We start from the raw sequence: 26,664 nt of genomic DNA on the forward strand, positions 1-26,664 counted from the left end.
GATACTGCTGGGTGAGCTCCATTCACTCACATCATCAGAGAGTGTTATTTATGTATTACTCACATTATTTATTGTATATTGCCTTGGTGCCACTGGGTTTTAGCATGTCTCAATGTCTCACACATTGATGCCATTGAACAGCCGGATTATTATTTTATCTCAGGAAGTTGGGGGGAAGCAGACAATTCATCAGGAACAGTCTTTTGTCTCTTCAACCACTGTAAGAGGTAGCAAGGAAGTGTGAACTTTTCTTTGGGAGAAGACCAAAGGTGTAAAAACTGCCTTTTGTTTCTGTAGAAGGTATTTAAACCCAGGGCTGTGCCAGGTTCAGCAGAGACTTTGCCAGTTGTTTGCCCCGCGATGCCTTCTCTCACCGATCTTGGGTTTTTGTTCTTTTTTGATAAAAGGATGTTAGCTACGCTCACCATTTGTCTGCAAGCATTATTGAATGGAAAAACTATTATTGAATGAATTGAATGGCTCATCACCCCTGAGGGAAAAGGTACCTTTGTCCTCCCGGCTGTTGAAGTGAGGAAATGGAGGAGCCTCTAGACTGTGTGTTTTAGCCACCACCGAGACATTCGACTCTGAGGGGACTCCTGCAGATGGGTGAGCTGTAGCTAACTTATGTACAGTCCTGGAGACTTTTTGTCTGGCCGCGGTGGAGTGCCTGCAGACTCCGGAGTTCGAGTCTCTGTAGGAAAAATCCTCGGGTTCGAGTCCCCAGGCCTGTGTTTGGTTCTGGGCCATCACAGGGAATGGTGGTTCGAGTCCACTGTTGATAATCATTTCCGCATACCGCAATGGGTTAAGTGACGGTATTTTAGCACTTTTCTGCCAGGAATGGAAGAAAGCCATTGCAGAGGATGCTCTGAATGTAAAGGGAAGCTTGACGCCAGCAGGCGTTCCAGGGACAAAGCTCAATATCTGACTATGTCAAGAAATGTGGGTGAAAGTATGTTGTGTTAGATGGCAGAGAAGGGTTTTGTGGGAAAGGGTTCTGCATGAACCAGTTGAAAGTTAGAAAAGCAGTTGGAGAGAAAGAAAAAGAGATGTTTGAGAAGTGAGTTAATAGGTTGATGTGTGGGTGAAAATTTTTAAAAACAATGTTGTAAAAACAATGAAAAATAGGAAATAAAGCAATGAAAACTAAAGAAAAAGAAAGAAAAGGAGAGGAGAGGAGACAGTGTGGAAGTGTGTGAGAGGGGAATTGTCTCCAACTAGTGGGAGAAGGTGGTACTGCAGTCACCAGCTACCCTTGGTGCACACAAAAGAAACAAAATAGGAGTGTTATAATATTATGAAGAGCAATGTTCCCTCTAATTTTTCATGTGTCTGAGCGAATGCACAAACTCCCTGAGCAGTCCCTTGGACCACTGTGAGCAACAGCAGATGTGTGCACTGTGGTCACGCCAGCATCGAATCCATCCAAGTTACATGGTTTATTAAAATAATCAAATTACAACATTTACATTTATGTGAGACTACCTGTGTGGTTATAACAATAAACACAGCATCCTTTTCTCTTTATGTTTAACTTTATAAATTGATTTATTGTGAGCAACACGAATGTTTGCAGTAAAACAGGAACTAACACACAGAGAGAGACTCAGACACGTGGGCTTGATTCTGAGACCAGAGAGAAACAACATGAAAACATGACAGACCAGAGAAACAAAGGAACGGAACACAGAGAAGACACTCAGACAACTTGGTATTAGTATCTTGCCCAAGGATATTTGGTATGCAGACTGGAGGAGACAGGGATCAAACCATCAATCTTCAGATTAGTAGGTGACCTATTTTACTTCCTGAACCACAGCCACCCCCGAATAACTGTATCTGGTATAGACTGTAAGTGGAATCATGTGTGAAGAGATTCCACCTCCACAAACAGCAAAGGCATGGTTTGTGACACATGAGAATTGCACTGTTAGGTGATTTAGTTAATTAATCTGACCTTAGCACTGCTGTTATGTTGCAGGTCAAATTGACCCACTTTAAAAGTTAAATAAAAGTGCAGGTTTAAGGGTTCAGATGTGTCAAAAGCTAATGTGAGACATATTTCACCACAAACAAAACAAACAAACATACACTCCCTATTGACCTCTTGCAAAAATAGGGTTGTTTTGACTTTTGATGGGACCCTTTTCCCCTTGTGTGGGCAAACTCCACCTACATTTAGTGGAAACTCACCAGGAAAGGAGCAAACCATATAGAGTTTTACAAAATGAGCAGCAGATGTAAACAGCTGACAGCCATGGAGGCTTTGATCACAGAAGAGGAGGATGTGTCTAAAGATAAAGACCATGTTGAGGTTGCTGCTATTCAGGTAGTCTTGTTCATTTTGTTAAATTGGAAGGAGCTGGATAAAATGCATTTACATGTGTTCTAGGGGTGTGTGTGGGGACTGGTAACAAATGGGTCCAAAACAGAAGGAAAGGAAAACAGAGGTGTTTAGTAAATAAAATAGTTTTTATTACAGATAATCTTAACTAGAAGAGCCGGCAAGGCCGTTCTTCCAATAACACTAGAAAAAGAAAGAAGGTCGCAACAACAAAGAACACAACCAAACAAAAAACTCGACATCACGAGGAGGAACTTCCAGGGGCCCACAGGCCCATCCTGTCACTACCAGCAGCTAGCTTTACTGCGGCTGAGGCCCACAAGCTCACACTACTCACATGAAGCAGCTACATTCCCCACTGCTTCCACCACTCCACACCATAGGCTCTCTTCTGACACAATCTGGAGACACCAGAGAATACCACCCTGCCTCATCCAGTTCATCCCCAACTTATATGACCTCAGAGAGGTGATTGCTGACTGGGCCCAGGTGGTAAACAAGCCCAATGAACAGCAGCTGTGTCCTGGGAAGAGAGAAGAGTGAGAGAGAGACAGAGGGGTGGAGCAAGAGAGGAGGCGGCAGAGAGAACACCACACCCACACAAGAGTAGTTTCAGGAGGCCCGTAACACATGGATATACATGAATATATCCTCGCTCGGGTCTGTAGGTCAAAGGATACATCAACTTTCAGTCTGCGGGATAATGGTGTGCAGATAAATACTGGAATATTGATTCCTCCGATACCAGATATTTATTCTCTAGAATTGATTCTCATTTTAAAATATTCACATTTTAATAATTTAGGGTACATTTATACTTTAACATTAACGGAAAAACAGTGGAAAGTAGTTTTATTATCGGGTTCATCGGAATGACTGACAGAAGCTACTTGACAAACCTGTCACGGTGATATGTAAAATACAGCTGTATAAATGCGTCACAGCTCATGTGTGCTTCCAGGTGCAGCGGGAGAAAACGTGGAGCTGGAAGCACGCGTGTAGCTGAATTTGGAAAGTGCTGACGTTCTGTTGACATTTAAACAACAGGGACTTCCTCGTATGATAAATATTACAGAATCCCATTTGTTCAAATTTACATTCACAAATATGGTGCACGTGGCACCAGGACGCTCTAGGCCGTAGGTCGATGATTGATTTTGTAATCGTATCAGCAGACCTGCGACCATATGTTCTGGACACTCGGGTAAAGAGAGGGGCTGAGCTGTCAACTGATCACCACCTGGTGGTGAGTTGGATCAGGTGGCGGGGGAGGACGCTGGACAGACCTGGTGCACCTAAACATGTAGTGAGGGTGTGCTGGGAACGTCTAGCAGAGGCCCCAGTCCGCGAGATCTTCAACGCACACCTCCGGCAGAGCTTCAACAGCATTCCGAGGGAGACTGGGGACATTGAGTCCGAATGGACCATGTTCAGCGTCTCCATTGCCGAAGCTGCTGCATTGAGCTGCGGCCACAAGGTGGTTGGTGCCTGCCGTGGTGGTAACCCCGAACCAAATGGTGGACACCAGAGGTGAAGGGAGCCACCAGGCTGAAGAAGGAGTCCTATCGGGCTTGGCTAGCCTGTGGGACTCCGGAGGCAGCCGACAGGTATCGACAGTCCAAGCGGAATGCGGCTCGGGCAGTGGCTGAAGCAAAAACTCGGGTGTGGGAGGAGTTCGGAGAGGCCATGGAAAAAGACTTTCGGACTGCCTCAAAGAGATTCTGGCAAACCGTCAGACGTCTCAGGAGGGGAAAGCGGTGCTCTACCTGCACTGTGAATAGTGCTGGCAGAGCGCTGCTGACGTCGACTGAGAAAATTGTCAGGCGGTGGAAGGAATACTTCGAGGACCTCCTTAATCCCACTGACACGTCTTCCGAGGAGGAAGCAGAGTCTGGGGATGAGGGGAATGACCCGCCAATTTCCGGGGGCGAGGTCACTGAGGCAGTTAAACAACTCCTTGGTGGCAGAGCCCCTGGTGTTGATGAGGTCCGCCCCGAGTTCCTGAAGGCTCTGGACGTTGTAGGGCTGTCCTGGTTGACACGCCTCTGCAATGTTGCGTGGAGATCAGGGGCAGTACCTGTGGACTGGCAGACCGGGGTGGTGGTCCCCATCTTTAAGAAGGGGGACCGGAGGGTGTGTTCCAACTACAGGGGGATCACACTCCTCAGCCTCCCTGGGAAAGTCTATGCCAGGGTGCTGGAAAGGAGAGTTCGTCCGTTAGTCGAACCTCGGATACAGGAGGAACAATGTGGTTTTCGTCCTGGTCGAGGAACACTGGACCAGCTCTTTATCCTCTCCAGGATACTTGAGGGTGCATGGGAGTTTGCCCAACCAGTCTACATGTGTTTTGTGGACTTGGAGAAGGCATTCGACCGTGTCCCTCGGGGTGTCCTGTGGGAGGTGTTGCGGGAATATGGGGTGTCTGGCCCATTGCTACGGGCCATTCGATCCCTATACAACCGTTGCAAGAGCTTGGTTCGCATTGCCGGCAATAAGTTGGACTCGTTCCTGGTGGGTGATGGGCTCCGCCAGGGCTGCCCTTTGTCTCCGGTTCTGTTCATAATTTTTATGGACAGGATTTCTAGGCGCAGCCAAGTGGCGGAGGGCTTTCGCTTTGGTGGCCTCAGAATCTCATCTCTGATTTTTGCAGATGATGTGGTTCTGTTGGCTTCATCGGGTGAGGGCCTCCAGCTCGCACTGGAGCGGTTCGCAGCTGAGTGTGAAGCAGCGGGAATGAGGATCAGCACCTCCAAATCTGAGGCCATGGTTCTCAGCCGGAAAAGGGTGGAGTGCCCACTCCGGGTCGGGGATGAGTTCCTGCCCCAAGTGGAGGAGTTCAAGTATCTCGGGGTCTTGTTCGCGAGTGATGGGAGAAGGGAGCCGGAGATCGACAGACGGATTGGGGCTGCAGCTGCAGTAATGCGGACGCTGCACCGGTCCGTCGTGGTGAAGAGGGAGCTGAGTGTAAAAGCGAAGCTCTCAATTTACCGGTCGATCTACGTCCCTACCCTCACCTATGGCCACGAGCTGTGGGTAGTGACCGAAAGAACGAGATCGCGGATACAAGCGGCAGAAATGAGCTTCCTCCGAAGGGTGGCTGGCTTCTCCCTTAGAGATAGGGTGAGAAGTTCGGCCATCCGGGAGGGGCTCAGAGTAGAGCAGCTGCTGCTCCACATCGAAAGGAGCCAGCTGAGGTGGTTCGGGCATCTGACAAGGATGCCCCCTGGGCGCCTCCTGGGTGAGGTGTTCCAGGCATGTCCCACCGGGAGGAGGCCCCGGGGCAGACCCAGGACACGCTGGAGAGATTATATCTCTCGGCTGGCCTGGGAACGCCTTGGTATTCCCCCGGATAAGCTGGAGGAGGTGGCTGGGGAGAGGGAGGTCTGGGCCTCTTTGCTTAGGCTGCTGCCCCCGTGACCCGGCCCCGGACAAAGCGGATGAAGATGGATGGATGGATATGGTTATGAAATTAGTAATTAGTAAATAAATACATGCTACAGTACATAGCTGTATTAGTTTAGCTTGGGGGTCATATGTGTGTCCCTACCATCACATGGATTCAGTTGGACTAGATTTAGTCAGGTAAAGATGTAGCGTAGAGCATTTAAAGAGCATTACATAGGTTGGGTATCATTAAAATATATGCAGTAGCTGTAAGCTACAACTCATAATATTTCATACATAAGATAGATCAATATAACCTGTATTGATAAAATGTTTCTCAGTTGTTTTATGATTTTCAATCAGTCACACTCATTTTTCATTTGAAAATTTAGGTACTTACTTTTCATGTTTTTTTTTATTTCTTGTATAATAATTCTTTCTAATTAATAAGAACAAGAAGTCTGATGTCTTTTATTCATTACAAAAGGTATACATTATAGTATACTGTATCATCGATGCCATCCTGAATTTTACTTGCTATCAGATCGGAATAGAAATCAGTATTGCACGTCACTGGCAGCCAGAGAGCAGCAGGCGATAGAGATGTTTTAGGTTTGTTTAGGGGAGCTGTTAGGTGTCCATGTTTTTCAACTGGTATTTCTTTCTATATTTTTTTTTTCTGTTTTGCAACACAGATTCTCTTTGGGGTTGCATCAGGAAGGTTGTCTGGTGTTTAAAAAACTCTAACAGCTCAAACACAGCTGGCGAATGACAAGGGACAAGCCATAAATGGTTTGTCCAACCTGAAAAGAGAAGAGAGTAGTAGAGATAGATATATGTTGATAGTTCCGCCTCTTATTTCAGATAGTTTACATGTCATTTTATGAACTTGGCAGGAATCTTTCCAAACGGAGCAGGTTTACTCTTTTGCATTTTTCCTGCTGTCACATCAGGTGTGTTCTGGATTGTTTTCAGGTGAAATCATTTCTACAACGAGATCCAAAAAGGGTAGGCTATCATGTCGTTCTCCTTATATTAGAGAGCTCTTTTAGCTTTGTGTATTGTCCTTTAGTGTATTGAATTAGAGTATTTCGTCGTATGTGTTTTTATGTGTCCAGTACTAGTTTATGTGTAACTGCGGTTTACTTATTGATGCCTTTTTTAGTGATGAAGTGGACAGTGCATCCTCGGTTTTTTAACATAAAACTCATTGTTGCATCCCAAATATGATCTCCTTAGACTAATTTTTAGTTTTAGTGTCCTTATTTTCCTCTGACTTGTCTCTTCTGTGTCTAGGTTCTAGATCTAACATAATGTAATGGAAGTTTGTTAGGCACAACCACCACAAGACACCATACTGAAAGACAATGGCGCTACACATATTCCTTAAAAAGTAAACTTTTAGCACTTACTTCTGATATCCTGCTATCAGTCAGCAACTGAATGAAGTCAGGCTTGCTGTGATAATTCACTGAAAATTACGTCTACAGCCAAAATTCTCATTTAATGTAACTTATATCAATGTGACATTTAATTATTAGATGTCCATTCAACATCCTTCCTGTTCTAAAGGATTACAACCACAATACAAATGCCATACAAATACACCTGGCTGCAGGAATACAGATTGAAATCTGTCTGGAGATTCTCTCTAAATTACAAAGAAGTTACTTGCAAACTTCCAACAATCTCTCTGAGAGGGACTGCAATCAGTCCAGGTCAGACTGTCACTCTTTGCAGAATGGTGGCTATCAGGCAGTCTGTGCAATTGCAGTGTGATCAAAAGTGGTCATGAGTGTTCAAGAGCCTCAAGTTCTGGGCATCCACCAGTTATAATCTGCTGGAGAATGTAAAAACATTAAAAAGAGCCAACAGGTTGCCACTGATTCGTTTTCATTTGTTGTTGTTAATTCAAGGAGGTTGCAATCCTATTTGTATTTGTGTGATTGTTTGATTCTCCGTATTCTGAACAAGCTCAAAGTGCGTTTAGTATTGGACAAGTTTGTTCAGCTAACGTTATCACTGGATGGTGGTGCAGGGGATGAGCCCTCTTGATGTTTAGTATTCTGAGTAGGGCTGCAGATTGATTATTATGGTAATCTATCAATTATTTCATCGATTCATCGAGAAATTAGATAAGAAATGCTTTTGGCTTATCAATAAGCAATAATAAATATTCAAATAAGAAGAAACACAGGTCTTTAAGAATGAAGTGCTGGTTGGTTTCCATTTTAGAAACTGCAATTTTTTAAAAGTTGAACTCCATTCAACATCTGTCCAAAAACAACAACTAAATCATTTGATTTTATGTCTGTGCCATATTGAAATTTAATTTTTAAAATAAACTGTTTCTATGTCAAGCATCATATGTATTATTGTCTACTTTACTATATAAAGGGCCATTGGTGATGTACAAATAAAACTGAATTTAACTGAAAGAAAGCATTTCTTAAATGCAAAAAGTATCTAAATAATCAGAAGTACAATCAAAGGTCAAAGTGACATAAAATAAGATATATATGGAATCTAAACAAAGGCATAAGAAATTTACCTTTACTATGTGTTCTTGGAACCTTTCTGACATTAATAGGAGGCAAGTTTTTGTGTAGCTGAAAACAGACATTATGATGTCTCAGGTCATTTTCTTTTTTTCCAATTGTTACATAATTCGTGTTCCATTAACTTTTCAGGGGAAATGAATTCTACAAGGGCATCTAGCATCATGCAAGGGTATGCTTCATTTTTGTTCTCTTTATGTTAGAGATGCTTTCTTTATTAAGTATTTAATCTGTTTAATGCTAGTTTAAGAACACAAAATAAATATGAATATCAGGACTAAAAGTTGCCTATTGATGATTTTTGCAAAGGTACATGGCAGTAAGATTGTGGGGGTTTCTACATGCATGTTTTTTCTAAACATATTTTTCTATGAATATAATAATCATTATCATTATGATTATTGTAGTTGTTGCTATTGTTATTTTCATATATTCCATTCCATTGGATGAGTATTCCACATCCAAAACATTTTTCATTTAAATAAGGATACATTCAGATAAATATTTTGCTAATTCTCTTACTGACATGTGCAGTAAGGGGAAACTGTGCAATCTTATTGAAACACAAATGCAAAAGTACCCTGCCTCACTATTCCTAATGTTTTCTTTTTTTAATTAACACGCCAATTCTTTGCCTGTTTGATGTCAGAAGGCAATTGCATTAAATTTTCAATATAAACAATAACATCTTATATATAGGATCATAGCTTGGTCATTCTCAACCACACTAGGGAAGCTCGTCCCATTTTGACCCTGGGGCCTTCAGGTCATGCTCGGCGCAAATGTTCCTGTATACTATGCATGCCACTTTATGGCATTCTAGCATCTTGCACCTTGCACCTGAGCCTGTCCCAACTATTTGAGAAGGGTTCCTGCCATCAAACTCAAAATTACCTTATTTTTTTTCTTAAAATGTTGAGCTTAAAAATGTTAGATGTTTTGTGTGCATTCTATTGTGAATAAAATATGGGTTCATATTTATAATCAAATGTATATTTATAATACAAATCATTGCATTTTGTTTACATTTACATTTAACACAGTGGCCCAGCTATAATTGAAATTGGGGTGATAGTTATATAAACCGATGCTCTTCACATTGGACTGATGATGATGAAGTTTATCACAAGGCCTATTCACCTTGATAAAAAAACATGTAACTATAAATGAATAAGTGGTGTTTTGTTGTTGTTGTTGTTGTTGTTGTAAACTGATTCTCTCCATTTCCCCAGGATAACATGTTGCATGCTTTGGTGGCTGTTGTCTTTTGTATCTCATGGAAGTTTCTCCTGGAGCTGTGTATCAGGAGCTTCCTGTGGCAATTATTGCAGTTCAGTTTGTAATGAAACATTCTGTAAGTGGTTTAATGCATTTCTCTTAACTTTATCTTAAGTAAACTGAGAAGAGACAGGGACAAGTTTTAGATGAATTTCATAAATATTCTTTATTTATTAGGGTGGCAGCGTGGTGCAATGCTTAGCATTGTCGCTTCACAGCAGAAACCCCAGGTTTTGAATTCACTGTGGGACCTTTCTGTGTGGCATTTGCTTGTTCTTCCATGCTTTGGTGGGTTCTTTCCAGGTACTCTGGTTTTCATCCACAGTCCAAATATATGCATTGGCCTAGGTTAATTGGTGAGTCTAAATTAGGCATAGGTAAAAATGTGAGTGTGAAGGGTTGTCTATCTCTCTGTGTTAGCCCTGGTTGTGGTAACCAAATCTTCCTTAACCACAAACACTTCCTTCCTTAACTTTAGTTGCCTCTGGAACACATTTAGAGAACAATGGTTCAAGTGTTAAATCCTCTTTCTGTAGCCAAGCGACCTCACTAGCACTAGGGAGAGCCTCGGACTTCAAAGGATATAAAATGTGTTCAGCTACTCTTGTTCTCTTCACCTTTTCATGTCTTCTCTGTCACGTGCTCTTTTTTGGTTTAGAATGAGTGCTAGACTCGTCCAATGGCGCATCCTCATTTGCAAAAGGCAATTCATCCCAACCCAAAGCATTAACCTGTTGCTCCTTTGCTTTTGACCTTGTGACCGCTAACAAACTTTCAACTGCTTCAGCCTGACATGAATGCTTGGTTATTAGCTCTGTGAATATTGGAAGATCACGGCCCAACACCACTTGATAAGGCAGAGTTTGCAGCACTCCCACTGAAAGAGTGTAACACTGGCCTTCAACTTCAATTGCAACCTCAGCAATTGGGTACGATACCTTATCACCATGAATACAGCACACATTCACTGTGGAGGCCTATCTCCCCCCACCACTTTCCCTGCCAGTGGCAGACGCCCTCAGACAAGGGTGGATGGATGGGCGTCCAGGTACCCATCGGCTCACTCCTGGTGGCTGCTTGTCGGGGCCTGGAGCCTGGGGCTCCCTCGGCCTGAGGCTCGGTCACTCTGGCACAGCTGGCTGCCAGCGGAGCTCACGGGCACGTCACTGCCCATGAGCTCCGCTGTTTATTATATTGCTCTCTTTTTCTTTGCTTGTTTTCATTTTTTTCTTTCTCAACAGGTGATCCAGGTCATTGATATATGTATTTTTTGTCTGTTTGTTTTGTTGGGTTTTGCCCTTTATCACCGTCCCTCTTCCCCGCTCTTTTTTTTTCCCCTCTTTCTTTCTCCCTTTTCTTTTCCCCAGTCAAGTATGTCCCGTGTTCAGCAAATGAAATTAAAATAAACAATAAAAGCAAAGGTGAATCAAATAGACCAATATGGCAAGGCTGGGGTGGTCCATTTGGTAAAGTAAATCCATTGGGCATCTTTCTTTGCCTTAGACAACAATTCTGATGGCAAAAGAACCAAATGGGACAGGCAAAAAAACAAAAACAAAAAAAAAAAAAACAAGTACCCCAATTGATAGCTTATGTTGCTGACATTCAAATTCATTTTTGTGATTCTCACTGACTTCAGTTTGTCTAGCAGAACAAATGTAATTTTTACTAACAGACATCTTTGTACACTGAGCTTTAAGATGACCTATTTGACCACACAAATGACATGTTTTATTGGTTTTATTTTTTGTCTCAGATCTGGCAGGATCTGAGTTATACCAGTTCTGTCATGTGTGCTTAGCGTTTAAGTCAGTTCCACCACCTAACTCGTTCGATGGCATGTTGGAAAATAAACCTAGCTTGAATGAAGTCTTTTGATGGTCGACAAGCTGCTAAGAAAGCTTCAGCCAGTTCTGCTGCGTGCTTGGAAGTCTTTAGGATATGTTCCTTAAACCACATCTGCATATCAGGATTCAGAACCTTGAGAAACTGTTCCATAACAATGGCATATCCAATTTGATCCTTCGTCTTTGATTCATCCACTTAATCTATAACTCCTTTAGGCGGACCTGCAGCTCTCTTGGGGTTCCCTCTTCTCCAAAAGTACTAGAACAAAACCTCATTCGATAGGTGTCAACACTTATTTCATACTTCTGCAAGACAGCACACTTTACTTTTGCATAGTTCATAGTGTCATCAATATCCATAGCTACATAGGCGGAACAAGCTTTCCCAGTTAGCAGTGGTGCTAGGTGAAGAGCCCACTGATCTCGTGGCCCCTGGCAAGCATTAGCAATTCTTTCAAATGTGATCAAATAATGTTCAATGTCCTTACCTTCACTGTCAGGTTGAATTTTTGGCACCTTCCAGTCTGAATGTCTCATCAGTGTTGAAAGCTGTGCTTCACTGGGTTGATGTACTGGCTCCAAGTCAAGCTTATTTGATTCTTGTGTGCTGGGAGATGGTTCTGGAGTAGGTCCTCTTGAAGACGCAGATGTAGATGCTTGAACTTCAAGCAACTGACGCTATTGGTTGCCCTGCTGCACCTGCTGTTGAACCTGGGCAAACTGATGCTGGATTTGCCTGCATCTATCCTCCTGGTGCTTGTGCTCTTGCTCCAGTTTAGCATCGAGTTCAGCCTGCTGTTGCATCAGAGTTCGCAAACGTTTGGACAATTCAGCCACATTCTCTTGTCCATCAATATAGTCACTTACTGCCCCTTGTTGGTCGCTGCCATCTTGTAAATCACCTGCTTCACATTCTGGAACAAGCCCTCTCTTTGCTTGGGTAGACATCTTCTCCACTCATTAATTGGCCTGGAAACCCACTGCTGCTGCCACCAAATGTGGTAGAACTTGACTTAAGCGGCCAAAGAAGTGCAGGAGACAGATGCTGTCCAGTGTAGCGAGTGATTTATTCACCATTTTGTGACCAAACCATATTTACAAAAATAAATTTAAAAAAAACTCAACTCCATAATTAACTCAGTTCAAATAAACATAACTAAACTTAAATCAACGGAAATTAAGGTCAAACTCCATACAGCTACACTGACCTGGTCCTTCCTTCCTGAACACCTGCGTTCACCCGCTTAAATAGTCCACTCACCCCTGGACTATTCCATTAGGTAGGTGAGAAGAACCAGAACCAGAACCAGTCCATTTACTTCTTTTGCACAAAGTAGTCTATGGCTAAAAGTTCATGATAGAATGAATAATGTCTATTTTGAGCTGAAACGTAATACCCCCATGAAAAATTTATTTAAATTGTTTCCTTTAATTACTTTACAGCCAGCTGCTGTATGAGGTATACAACAAACATCCTGGATGGTTCAACCCAAACAAACCCTGCTGAGTAAGCATTTTATTTACCCTAAATACATGATTTTTTTTTCAGTTTGTCAGAATTTGGTGTTTGAACATTTGTGTCTGAGTGCAATTTGTAAAACACTTTACATTAAACATGAAGAATCTGGTAATATTAAGAATATTTTTGTGTTATTGAATCGATGACAGGGTGTAAACTAATATAATACTTGTGATGAACTATTCTTGTCCTTTTCCACCAGAGCCTTGATGAGCCTAGAAAAAATTCTAGAAGAAACTCCAATAAAAGGAGTCGTAAATATATCTTCAGGCAATTTTGTGGCTCTCCTCTTCAAACCCAATGATCCCTTTACAGGCCTTGACATTTATGCCAGTGACAATGAGGTAAAAACCCAAAAGACAGAAAGGATTGACACTGCTGTTTTCACTTTTTGGGAGCAATACTAACCACGTCCAATCATTTCTTTGGCTTGGGCTGAAATATCTCAACAACTGTTAGAAGATATTTAAACAATGTGTACACACACTTTGATCTCAGATGATGACTTTTACTGATTACTGCTTTGATTGACAATGCCTTGAGCACAATTTGCAGGTCATATTATTTTCTTATCAATTATTACATCACTGAACAAATTTCCATTTCTAAATTTCCTTGCTATTAATACTTCAAAAAGCCTTTTAAATACCATCAACTGTGCAGTAGCTATGACAGTTCTATCATACTATTTCATGTATTCACATGCAATATTTCTCCCTCTGTTTTTGGGAATGATATAGGCAGGATTGAGTCAGGTCCCCAAGAGCAAAGTGCATGTTCAGCTACCAAGCATTCTGGATATTGGACCACAGGACAAGCTTGTGTTCTCCTTGTTTAAGTTGCCTGAAACAAACAGGGTAGGGCAGCATATGGGCTTCTGTAAAATACTTTTGCTTCTTCTGTTGTGTATAAAATTCTCCACAATTTTCTCACAGTCAATATGAAATATTTGTTTTGAGTTTTAAATCAAGCTTGTTCCAATGAATCCCATGGATACTTGATCCGACTGGGTATTGGGGAGCTATCTTGTTATTTGATTTGTGAGCAGGTACCATTTTTTAAACCTGATTTATCTTTTACTGTTGTAGTGTTCATAGTTTATTTCTGCACCTAACTCCAACTTCAAATTCAAATACATTGTTTTTGTGATTGATTGTATATCATTCGCTGCTTTTTTAGCCATTGGAGGACAAACGTCATCGACTTAAATTAGTGAAAGTTCACAGTCATTCAGAATTCTTTTCAGTATTTTTGTACATAATTTACTTTATTATTATTACAAAGGAAAAAAAGTAAATGGGTTAAGGGTTGTGTTACACATCATGCAGGCTGAATTATGTTTTGAAAAAAGAGGAAGAGTTACTCAAACACAGTGATGCACAAGAAGTTGATCTTTTGGTATTATGTAAATCAAAATGTAAAGCAATACAAATTTAGAAAAATTTGAATTTAGGGGGTAGAGTAGTAGTACATGGGAAAAGACAAACCTCTTGTTTTTACTAAGATGTAAATGACAGATTCAAAACAGTGTGACATTATCTCTGAGTTGCTTTCCCCTTATGCAGTTAGAATTTTATAAAAATCTTACGTAAGATCATTATGAACAAACTTTCAAATGAACTGATGTATGTGTTGCATTCTAGACTAATGCGGGAGTGTTATATGATGTATATGATCGAAGACTGGTTATCCTGAGTGTGCAGGGCAAGCGAATATCAGGTCTTAAGGATCCTGTCAACATCACCATAAACTTTAAGGATATATATGTAATTATAATTTCATTTCATCATTTGTTCCACTCTTGCATATTGATATATAATCCTGAATATTATGGAAGTCTGTGTAAATTATTATTATTACTAAAAGTTAGTAAAAAAATATAGATGCATAACACTAAACAGATATAAAATAGTTATTTTATTATATGTCTGTTTATTTTTGCCATAGAAAACCCAGAAACCCTCCTGTCAGTTCTTTAATTTTTCAACAAACAGTGAGTAACCAAACATGACGTCTCTCATAAAAAGTAATATGTACCATAACTATGTCTTTTTTAAATTTGTAGTCATCTGGGTTTCTAGTTTCACTCAACATTACAGATTTCTGAGTGAACTGATATAATTAAGAGGTGACAGCATCTCATGGCTAATAGTTGTTTTTGGTTCACTTACCAGATTTCAGTACGGATGGCTGTCTCACTCGGTGGACTGATGGTCAGAGTAATGTCACCTGTTCCTGTGACCATTTCACATACTTCGGCGTGCTCATGGTAGATTTATTCTTTTTTATTATACAAAATATAATGAACAAAAAAAAAGGCATAAAATTATGCCAGTAATTTAAGAAATCTTTTAAATAAATAAATAAGAAGGAGAGTTTAAAAAAAAAAAAAAAAAAATCGTCGCCGACTAATTTAATAGTCGACGCGTCGTTTGAAGCTTTGTAAGATCCCAAAAGACGCAGGAATAAGTAGTAGGATTTAAGCGTGTAATAACGGACCGAAACAGAAGATGGCAGCACTGCATGTACAAGGATGCCAGCTGCCATTAAACCCCGAAGAAGAAGAAGCTATGTCCCAGAATTCATAGCGCAGCCCAGCTCAGTTTCCAACAATGGCGGCAGCTAGTTAGTTTGAATATTACTGGTATTATTCTTTCTGGGTCACAAAATAAACGTTTAACATATATTCAGGCGAGAATGTAGCTGTGTAAACCTCAAATATCTGCTCAGTTTATCAAGACACCACATATTTTCAAAAGCGCTCCGACGTTTTCGGAGATGTCTGTTACCCACTAAAAAGGTCCACGCAGCTCATACTAACGGTCAAGCGTGGAATGATCTGGTACCTTGCAGTCATTGAGCTGACTGCATTCACGGTGTACCTATGCATTACATTGTCAAATGTGAGGCACTCTGTCTGACAGCTAAAGCTTGGGTCAGGCAACAAGCTAATGACCCCTACACACCAGCTACTGGAATAAAAGTTGTGAGTTTATTATAACGGATACAGTAACATTTAATTAGCTTTCTGTTAAAAACAGCAGAGGTGATTTAATATGCCAGTTAACTTGCCAATTGTAACAAAAGCAGTTAGGTCTGAAATATTGTTGTTAAAGTTAAAAAGGCTAAACTTAAACATTTTGTAAAATGAACACATTTAAAAAAAATTATCTTAAATAAATAACTGCCCCATTTTTAGGATTTGTCCACCTAGTAAATATAGAATCACTAAACTTAAAACATCTAAAAACCTCAATTTTGTGCCACTAATGATGTGAACAAATAATGTGAAAGTGTATTTGCTCCACAGACGTCTCCTTCTGTGCATGTCTCAAAAAAAGAAATTGAGATATTAGCATACATTTCTGTGATTGGCTGTAGCGTTTCTCTCTTTACTCTGATCATCACCGTTTTACTCTTCATCACAAACAGGTAATTTGTGGTTTTTTGTTTTTGTTTTTTTCCCCATCAACATATTTGTCAATCAAATATGACAAAGAAAGTTGTCATTTACAACAGATCCCTTCTTCTCTATCCAACAGGACGCTCAGAAAAGATGTTTCTATGAACATCCACATCAATCTCGTCATCGCCCTGATCCTCCTCAACCTGCACTTCCTGCCCAGTCAGGCAGTGGCAGCACACCCCTCCACTTGGCTCTGTTTCTACATGGCTCTTGCCCTTCACTACTCCCTGTTGGCCACTTTCACCTGGATGGCCTTGGAGGGGTTCCACCTCTACCTGCTCTTAGTCAAAATCTTCAACATTTCTGTCAGCAGATACATTCTCAAACTCAGTGTGGTGGGATGGGGTAAGTGGAATCCTTCAAACAGGAAGCAGTCAGCAATCTTGTGCGTGACTAATCATTTTTTGTGTTTCAGGTGTTCCTGCAGTCATTGTGTCAGTGGTGGTTATCATAGACAGAGGCTTTTATGGCCATGTCCCTCTACACAGATCAAACTATGATGACATGAAAATGTGAGGAAAATATTTATTACACCGAGTCATTCATCTCTCTCTCTATACACACACACACACACACACACACATATATATATATATATATATATATATATATATATATATATATATATATATATAACTGTGTAAGATGACATCACTGTCTGTTTTCTTTCTTTGTAGATGCTATATATCTAATGAAACAGTGAAGGCGGTCACTACTACTGGACTGTTCACCATGGTGTTCCTCTTTAACATGATCATGTTTATGGTGACAGTCAAGCGTGTTTTGAATGTTGGGTATAACCAAGAGGTATGAGTTATTCTTGTAATCCTTTTTTAAATAAACTTCAACCTTTGATATTTATAGTAATTTCCAAATCCTTCCACAAAATTGTATCCTTTGATAAGCCCCCCAACAATGAACTGGTCTTAACAACAAGGACTGCTGGTTTTTCGAGATAATTTTCATTTCTTTGCATGAGAAATGGTTCAATGTGGATTTTTAAATAAACTGTTTACATTCCAGTAATATTTCAGTACCTAAAACCTAATTTCCATTACAGTGTCTATAAAAAATAAATAACAACAACAACAAAAAATACTGAAGAATTCCTGTCATTACCTTTAAAACATATGTGAAGGCCTCTGTTAGTTTCAGATTTTGTCTCTAATCTGCTGTGTCATGTGTCATTTTGTTTTTGGGCAGCTTCGCCACAAAAACGCCAAGCAAGCAATTTTTCCCCTGCTGGGTGTCAGCGCTCTGCTCGGCATTACCTGGGGCCTGGTCTTCTTCTCGTTCAGTAACCTGACCAACATTTCCCTCTACCTTTTCTGTCTCCTGAACTCACTGCAAGGTCTGTATATTATGTTTCATTCATTTAGTTCTTCTGTGTGTGTGTTTGTGTGTGTTCAATCAAAAATTACTACTAAATCTAACCAAAATAACAGAAAATAATTGTGGATTTTAACAAGTGAAATGAATGTAAACTTAATTTCATTGCAGTTTTTAAAAGGCCAAACGTATTTATGCATGACTTCATTTAAATCAGCCGATTCTACAGGATCATATCTGAACTTTTTTCAGATTTGGTGGCTTTAATATGAAATAACCACTAGTGACTCCCAAAATATGGGTTAGGGTTCCCTGGTGGTCACATCAGTTGGGTATGAGGGGTCTTTTGCAAGAATACTGTATGACATTATAAAAAGACTTTTATATTAGTCCTGTGATGGACTGGCAAGCAGTTCGGGGCATACCCTACCTGTCAAAGCTCAGATAAAATCCAGTCCCCCAGTGAATCTAAATTAGATATGTGGCTGTGAAAATAGATGGTTGAAATAAAAGTTGAAATGACCAGAAAATGCGTATTTAACCCTTTCATGCATACTAGTGACTACAGTGGACAGCTATTCGAAGGCTGTTTTCTTGTATTTGTGTCATTGTTGATGGTTTACTTGCACATTAACCACTACACTGGACACTGATGTGTCATGTCACTCCATACCCTGCCAAAGAAAAAAGAAAAAATTACATGTTTAAAAAAATGAAGTTAAAAATGCACATAGAAGTGCAAAAATCATTTTCATGCCTAAAGATAAATGAAAAAACTTGGTCTTTCACGTGGAATTCCAATAAAATTGATTCATGTTTGTGGCTGTAATGTGACAAAATGTGGAAAAGTTCAAGGGGGCCGAATGCTTTTCCAAGCCACTGTACTATCAAATAGATGGTTCTATTTTTAGCAGATTTCAATACAACTGTTTCTGTTGGGGTGTGTTTTGTTTGTTTGTTTTTGTTTTTTACCATCTATGGATAAACAGCAATCTGACACTGTTGAAATATCAGGTTTATTGCATGATTTGTATGTCTGGCTCACTGTCCAAACCTCTATTTTACTCTCTCTTGCTCTCTCTTCTGTTTGCCTTGCAGGTTTTTTCATCTTCCTGTGGTTTGTATGTTCATTAAGAAGGCTTAAAAAATCAGCTGAAGCAACTTTCTCCAGTAAGATGATCAACAGCAAATAACAAGAGTTCGAGAAGTGTGTTCATGGAATTTACTTTACTTTACTTTACTTTATTGATTTATATAGCACTCTTCACAGGATAAAAACCACAAAGTGCTTCACAATAATATAAAACACATAAACATAAAACAGTACAATCAAACATACAGTACAAATCTAATTAAAAGCTAATCTAAATAAGTGAGTCTTAAGATGATGTTTAAAAGAATAAATAAAATCCCGGAGGGAGAGAATTCCACAACCTGGGGGCCACCACTCTAAAAGATCTATCAACTCTGGTTTTAAAACGTGTTTGGGGAACTACCAACAGCCTTTGATTAGATGATCTCAGGCTGCGAGAGGGAGTGGGAGGTTCTAAGAGATCAGAAATATAGGCAGGAGCGTCATGATTCAAAGCTTTAAAGTCAGTTTTTAAAAGGACAGTTTATGGACTTCCATAAATCAGCATAAAAGTCAGGGAACTGCCTAATTTCACATTATAATTTTGGCTTTAGATTGTCTGCATGTATAACCATGTACCATGTGTAATGAAATGGGATGAGGGATTTATCTTTCCAAGATATTATGTTTAGATAAGATGTTTATTCAAGTTTCTTTTCTTCTATGAAGGGCAATTCTGTGAAAGTTGTGAAATGGTGAAACTGAGAGAATAATTTCTGCAGAAAATCCGGATCTGACCTGATCTTTCTGTCCTGATTGGTCCTGGTTCATTGTCTGTCAAGTCATCTATTCTACTTTTATACAATGCATAAGGATCTGATCTTAGTTTTAGTTGTGTAGAGCTCTGACATTTGTAATTCTGATATTCTGGTATTGTTATCTAGATAATTACTGCATATCATATTTTATGTGAGATTTTTAAATATATCTTCAGGTGTGTCTTCTTACATATATCTATATACATCTATCTATATTATTGCTAATATATATTGTAATATATCTATATCACTAAAGCACTTCTGGATGGATGCAAACTGCATTTCGTTGCCCTGTACCTGTGCATGTGCAATGACAATAAAGTTGAATTCTATTCTATTCTATTCTATTCTATATATAAAATGCATTTGTGAATACTTTCAGTACTATTTTGCTTATCTAAGCATGTATCTGTATCTGAGTTTACCAGAGGCTGTCATGTCAATATAAACAATAAAAACCGGAAATTGTGCAGCTTCATTCTATTTTTGCATCATGGCATCTTTGTGTGAGTAAATTTGAGTTGACATACCTGATTTACAACATTTCACTGAAATGTTTATTTATGATTGCAGTCATTATATTGCTTGCTGATGTTTTAAACTATTTTACATGTAAAGATACTATATCCAGCTGCAACTATAAAGACAAACCTTTAAAAGACTGACATGTGAATACTGATTTTACAAGTGGTAAATGAAAAAGCCTGACTTTTAAAAAAGCTTTTCAAGTAGGGATGGTAATTGAGATGATTTTAGCAATTCCATTATTGCTATCAATTTGATACCAAGTCTCATTGGGTTCTCATTGACTCTGATTTGAGAGTCACCACCATCTCTAAGCAACATATCAAAGACACATTTGTGCAAATTAATTACATGCTGAGTGGTCAAATGTTTGTAAAAGTTGGATGTATTTACCATCTGTTGTGATCAGTGTTGGGGTCATTGCTCAAAAGAAATTTGATTTGATTTGATTTTTATTGATTAACATTCAAATATCTCAGTGAAAACAGAACAAAGATCTACCACAAAGCAATAAAGCATGAGACAAGGCTAATCAAAAGCCCTCCAAGGTTTGGAGGCCTATCTCCACCCACCACCACTTCCCCTGCCAGTGGCGGACTCCCTCAGGTGTCGGTGCGTTGGTGGTTCTTTGTGTCTGGGGGTGGGCGTCCAGGTACACACCAGCTCACTCCTTGGCGGCCGCTTATCGGGGCCTGGAACCTGGGGCTCGCTCGGGCCACTTCGGAGGTGGGGTGCCCCCGGCCTCTCGGCCTGGGGCTCGGTCACTCAGGCACGGCTGGCTGCCGGCGGAGCTCACGGGCGCGTCACTGCAACTCCCCCTGGCTTCTGCTCCGCGGCTGCTGAGTGAGCCCTCATCTGGGACTCTCCTCAGCTCTTACTGGGACAGTGGCGCGGCTGCCCCTCTGTTGGTCTTCCTTGGTCTCTTGTGTTCTGGGGGCCTCTGGATGTCTGGAGTTTTGATCTCCTCCATACCTGCTACCCTGGAGGACGGGGCTGTGGCTCCCCACACTCCCTAGCAGATCGTTACATGGAGAAACCTTTGGAATGCAAGCATGCTGATCCACACAGGTATGCACACAGGTGTACACACGGGTATTCACAGACGCGGACTACAGCTTTCTTGGCTGCTGCCTCAAAGCACATTGTGCGCTGTCTATCTTGCGTGCTGCACAATATCGTTTATTATTTAGTATCTATTGATATCTACTGCTAGCTAGTTTATTGTGATGGTGCCGTTTTTTTTATTATGTTGCTCTTTGTTGTTTGCTTTCTCTTCTGTTTTTTTTTCTCCATACAGGTGACCCAGGTGTTTTTTTTTTTTTTTTGTTTGTTTGGTTTTTTTTTTCTTTCTTCCCCCCCTTCTCACCGTCTCTTCTCCCCTCTGGTTTTCTTTCTCTCCCTCTCTTTCTTTCATTCTTTCTCCCTGTCCTATCCCCCAGTCATGTCTGTCCCGTTTGTAGCAACTGAAAATAAAATAAATTCATAATTATAATAAAGGTCAATCAAATGGACCAATATGGCAAGGCCATGATGATCCACTTGGTAAAATAAATCCGCTTGGCATCTTTCTTGGCCTTAAGACAACAATTCTGATGGCTAAAGATCCAAACGGGACACAAAAAAAAAAAAAAAAAAAAAAAAAGGAATCAGGTATAATGGGCATGTTGATGGTTTGAAGGAAGTGATTGCTCAAAGGAACTATAAATACTACTACTAGTACTGAAAGTAGATGTATGTAGTGATAAATCTGCGAGGTGAATCTTGAAGACGATTGTTGAAGATGATTCTCGGATATTCACCTTGCATCCAAGAGCTATCTACAGTTCCTTTAAAAGCTGGATGTGGAGAGTCCACTCTTTTGACACCTTAGCTCATGTGAGACACATGATTAATAGCGGGTCAATGATCCCCTTAAGGATACCACCCACTAGGGTTTAAATACTTTGGACTCCCCACCATACAGCCCATATTCAATTATAATGTTGTTTTAAGGCAATATTGAGTTGTGAACTTTGTTGTACTGTTACTGCACACATCACTGAACCATGAAACATTCCATTTTGATGCTACTGTATTATTGTATCATATACGTGTGTGTGTGTGTGTGTCATGTATACATAATGCAGTAGTTAGCTCAGGTCCTCTACCAGAGGCCTGGGAGCTTGAGGGTCCCATGCATTAACTTTGCTACTCCTATGACTGCACTGTTCTGCATATAGATCTCAGATGCCGTTCGTGGGATGTGCTGGTAATGGTCACCAAGATTGCGGTCACTGCCCCAACTCCTCCAATTACCACGGGGACCACTGGTGCCTTCATTCTCCACTTCTGACAAAGATCAGTTGATTCAAATGAGCAGGGTTCAACTCAGGGCATTCAAGTACCCACACACATAAAACTGCAGCAGCACATGCAAAGCAGCCACTCACATTTGCATGATGTTTTCTTCATGAAAAATGTAAATTCAACAAGCCGCCCTAATAAAATGTAAATAAAATAAAATGTTTTTTCTCATGCTAAGCTTTCATGTAGAAATAATTCCATACTGAAGCAGCACTGTAAATTGTTCTTATATCCTCTTATCTTCTTTGTGTCCACCCTAAAACCATGGTTACAATAAGGCATCTAGCGATGGCATTATTTTTGTGCTACTATTCTGAGCGCTGGTAAAAAAAAAAAAAAAAAATCAGGTGCAAGTGTTGTATTTTGAGGAGAAATTTATTTTGAGTGAACAAAATTCATTGCTGCGTGCAAAAAAATGTATTTCAGTGTTTGCTATTATCCATACACACACACAATAGCAGCACCTCTCGCTCAGTTTTTGCATTTGCTCGCGCTCTCAACATTTCTGCCCGTACATGTTCAACTCTTTCTGTACACCATTATATTTGTGCCATAAAACCAGCCAATCACAGACTTGGATGCAAAAAAGTCTGATTGTCTGTTTTGGTCTCCAATCAGCTTGAAATGACGAAAAGCAATATCCCAGAATGCATTTCGTCCAAAACTCAGTACAAAACACAGAGTGGCAGAGTTTGAAATATTACTCTTTCTGGGTCACAAAGTAAACTTTTAAGATATTTTCATGTGAGAATGGTGCTGTGTAAACTTCAAATATCTGCTTGATTTATCAAGACATCACATATTTGCAAAAGTGCTCTAACGTTTTCGGATATGCCTGTTACCCACCAGCTGACCGCATAGCTGGACTGGCCATTGGGCATACCAGGCATTCGACCGGTGGGCTGATGGTGATTTTTCATTTTTATGTTTGTTTGTTTGTTTGTTTTTGTAACGGTTTATACAATGAAAGGTGGTGGATTAGCCAATTGGTCATGATCAACTCTGAGCTGGACCAATTACAATACATCTGCATTGAGGTGAAAAGGAAGCGATTTGTCCCGTACTTCAGCTAGAATGAAAAAAGGACACAAAGCTGGAGTTATTCTGTGTCTTTGCTGCACAGCTGCCTCTTCTCTCATTCTCTCCCCCTCCCTCTCCTGTTGCTACTTCAATCATGAAACTGATCAATGATCAGCTGATCGGCTTTTCTGCTGAAAGTCCTGTCTCTCTTTGTGCCAGAAAGAGGAAACCAGCGGATGTTTAAGCTTGATCAGCTTTTGTTAGAATATATTTAAAATGACTTTCTAGTATCAGCTGATGTTTGCTGGAGCCACAGCTGTAAAAGCTGCTGGCCACGATATTGGTTTGGATATCTCGTGAGAGGGAAACATGAAGGTGATACATCATACATATATACCAACAAGACAGTGTACATAACTGTCACAACAGCGTTTGTTTTAGTTCAAAGGCTTTAAGGTTTTTCCTGTAATACCTGGTGGTGTAGTTGGCTGATTTTTTGTCCCAGTCCAGCCCTGACTGGACTGGGACAAAAAAAGAAGGCGCGGACTCCCGGCACTTTGTTTTAAAAACCCTTTTCGTTTCTTTCACTACTTGGGTTAAACACAATATATAAGTCACTTAGATAACTTCTAAATGGTAATGTTTTGTTTATACCTGGACCGTTTAATTTAAATCGGAAGTCTTGGAGAGCTGTAAGTCTGTTTTGAATTTCACCCGTCATATTATGAAAAGTTTTCCTCCTCAATTTAAATATTTTTTATGTTCGACTTAATTCAGAGTCAGCTGTTTAAATAAGAACAGAACATTTTACATCAGGGGATATTACAGCACACTTCGGGTGTGATTGTCCCCCATGATCCATCATTACATTCGTTGCAGAGAAACAAGCACAGGGCTCTCATTGATTTAGCGTATGGTGAATTATATATTTTCATTTACTTTACATTTGTTTTGTGTTGTGTGTCTTATTTTGAAATAAATATTTTTGCGTTACCATATCGACCAAAGAGCATTAAGGGGCAGAGAGGAGGATGTTACTCTCAATGTTGTTGGCACATTTCAGAAGGACACTGCTAATAAAGTTACACATTTACACAGTGAATTTGTATTGATTATTATATTTACACAATACCACAGTTTTTGTTTTGGTCGTATCATTTTATTTTTGTTGTATTTATCTGTGAAATGTTAAGGCTGGTCCTTGAAAATATTGTCTGACATTCCGTGACGCAAAAAAGGTTGGGGACCGCTGATCTGAGTGACTTATATATTATATGTTTAACCCGAGTAGTGAAAGACCATGGGGGGTTTGAAAACAATGTGCTGGGAGCTGCGCCTTGACCACCCGGTCAGCTAGTGGGTAACAGGCATCTCCAAAAATGTTAGAGCGCTTTTACAAATATGTGATATGATAAATCAAGCAGATATTTGAAGTTTACACAGCACCATTCTCACATGAAAATATCTTAAAAGTTTTGTGATCCAGAAAGAGTAATATTTCAAACCCCACCACTCTGTGTTCCTCCGCCACTGCCTCGTTTGAGTTTTGGATGAAATGCATTCTGGGATATTGCTTTTCGTCATTTCAAGCTGATTGGAGACCAAAACAGACAATCAGATGTTTTGGATCCAAGTCTGTGATTGGCTGGTTTTATGGCACAAATATAACGGTGTACAGAAAGAGTTAAATGTGCACGGGCAGAAATGTTGAGAGCGCAAGCAACAAAATGCGAGCGAGCGTGAAAGAAAAAACTGAAAGAGAGGGGCTGCTATTGTGTGTGTGTGTGTGTGTGTGTGTGTGTATGGATAACAGCAAACAGTGAAATAAATTTTTTGCATGCAGCAATGAATTTTGTTCACTTAAATTTAGGTTTTCTTCGACCGAAATAAATTTCTCCTCAAAATGCAACACTCGCACCTGCAAATTTTTTTTTACGTGCGCTCAAAAGGTTTTTTTTTTACCTGTGCTCAGAATAGTGGCACAAAAATAATGCTAATAATAGTGTAGCTATTTAGATTGCTTTCGAAGGTAACGCCGTAAGACCGTTTTGCTAGTCCCCCCTTTGTTTTACAAGACCCCACCCCCGCACCCACACAAACACAAACACATCCTCCAACCACACACATCCATATTTTTGGATGTGTGAGTTTCAAACTCCATTGCAGTTTATTTCACATCTCAAACCTTTTGTAAACAGTTAAATACATAAAAGTAAACTGCAATAAATTAAAGGTTGCAATAAAATAAACCACTAAACAAAGCATCTTTATGGTGTAATTATTTTATGTATGGCGAAGCTCGCGGCTCTCCAACGAGAGATTGAGAGACCAGTGTTGGACTGTAGAACTGCTTTGAAATTCATATGAGCTGTTCGCACTAAAGTAAAAAATAACATCACTTATGCGGATACCCCTTTGGCACCAGCTGCAAGGCCGGAGCTGAACAAAACACCCTGATAACGACTGTGGTTTAGTCTGTTCCTTCCCATTCCATGCAAGGCCACCTGGGTTGGCTGGAAGACTGTTTACTTAGCCTGGCAGGGCGAAGGACACTGTCTCAGCTGAACTCTGGACACGCACACACATACATATACTGATACTGATAAGCACTCACCGACGCATCACCCTCCCTACACCAGATCCAACGCCACCTCCAATGCTTACCTCCCCTCTGATGTGGACATCGGGTCAGTTGGAGGCGCAGTCAAAAGATTGCAGCGGTCCCAGATCAGATGTACACACTGGAACTCTTTCCCATGTTGCTTGTCTGTGTTTATTGTGCTATGGTGTGTTGATATCTGTGCAGTCCTGTATTATCCTTTTGTGTTACACATTTCGATGTTTTTTTTCCTCGCTACCTAGCCTGACCTGTCTCCCCAATGTGATGTTTGTGTATTGTATGTACGGTCGGCAAGGTCTGTCATCTCGGTTGTGGGCAAAAGACCTGCAACTGACAAATAAAGGCTATCTCATCATCATCATCTCATTATAAGAAGTGTTTTTTTGAAGTAAAAATCAAGAATGTGGGAGACTGTTTCTCCGTGATTTGGACAGCCCAGCGCATGCTCCCGATGCAGGAAAAACAATTTCTGTCAGGGATACCTACCTACCTTGGCACCGGCGTTGTGCAGGTGAAGCCAAAGGCAAGATAAGTTTAA

The 26,664-nt window shown here is 40.4% G+C and overlaps 1 protein-coding gene across 1 annotated transcript; it reads left to right on the forward strand.

The window, feature by feature from the left end:
- Positions 1 to 6,435: 6,435 nt before the first annotated feature.
- On the forward strand, positions 6,436 to 19,818 carry LOC120721653 (adhesion G-protein coupled receptor G1-like). Its single transcript, XM_040012148.1, has 15 exons — positions 6,436 to 6,739; positions 8,422 to 8,461; positions 9,522 to 9,643; positions 12,858 to 12,921; positions 13,136 to 13,277; positions 13,674 to 13,790; positions 14,577 to 14,699; positions 14,881 to 14,926; positions 15,108 to 15,202; positions 16,244 to 16,365; positions 16,476 to 16,744; positions 16,815 to 16,911; positions 17,077 to 17,206; positions 17,603 to 17,750; positions 18,827 to 19,818. The coding sequence occupies exons 2-15, from the start codon at positions 8,427 to 8,429 to the stop codon at positions 18,919 to 18,921; spliced, it is 1,605 nt and encodes a 534-aa protein (XP_039868082.1). The 5' UTR covers positions 6,436 to 6,739; positions 8,422 to 8,426; the 3' UTR covers positions 18,922 to 19,818.
- Positions 19,819 to 26,664: the final 6,846 nt, after the last annotated feature.

The sequence above is a fragment of the Simochromis diagramma genome, unplaced genomic scaffold (genome assembly GCF_900408965.1).
Source record: "Simochromis diagramma unplaced genomic scaffold, fSimDia1.1 OVJJ01000603.1, whole genome shotgun sequence".
In the NCBI taxonomy this organism is placed as follows: domain Eukaryota; kingdom Metazoa; phylum Chordata; class Actinopteri; order Cichliformes; family Cichlidae; genus Simochromis; species Simochromis diagramma.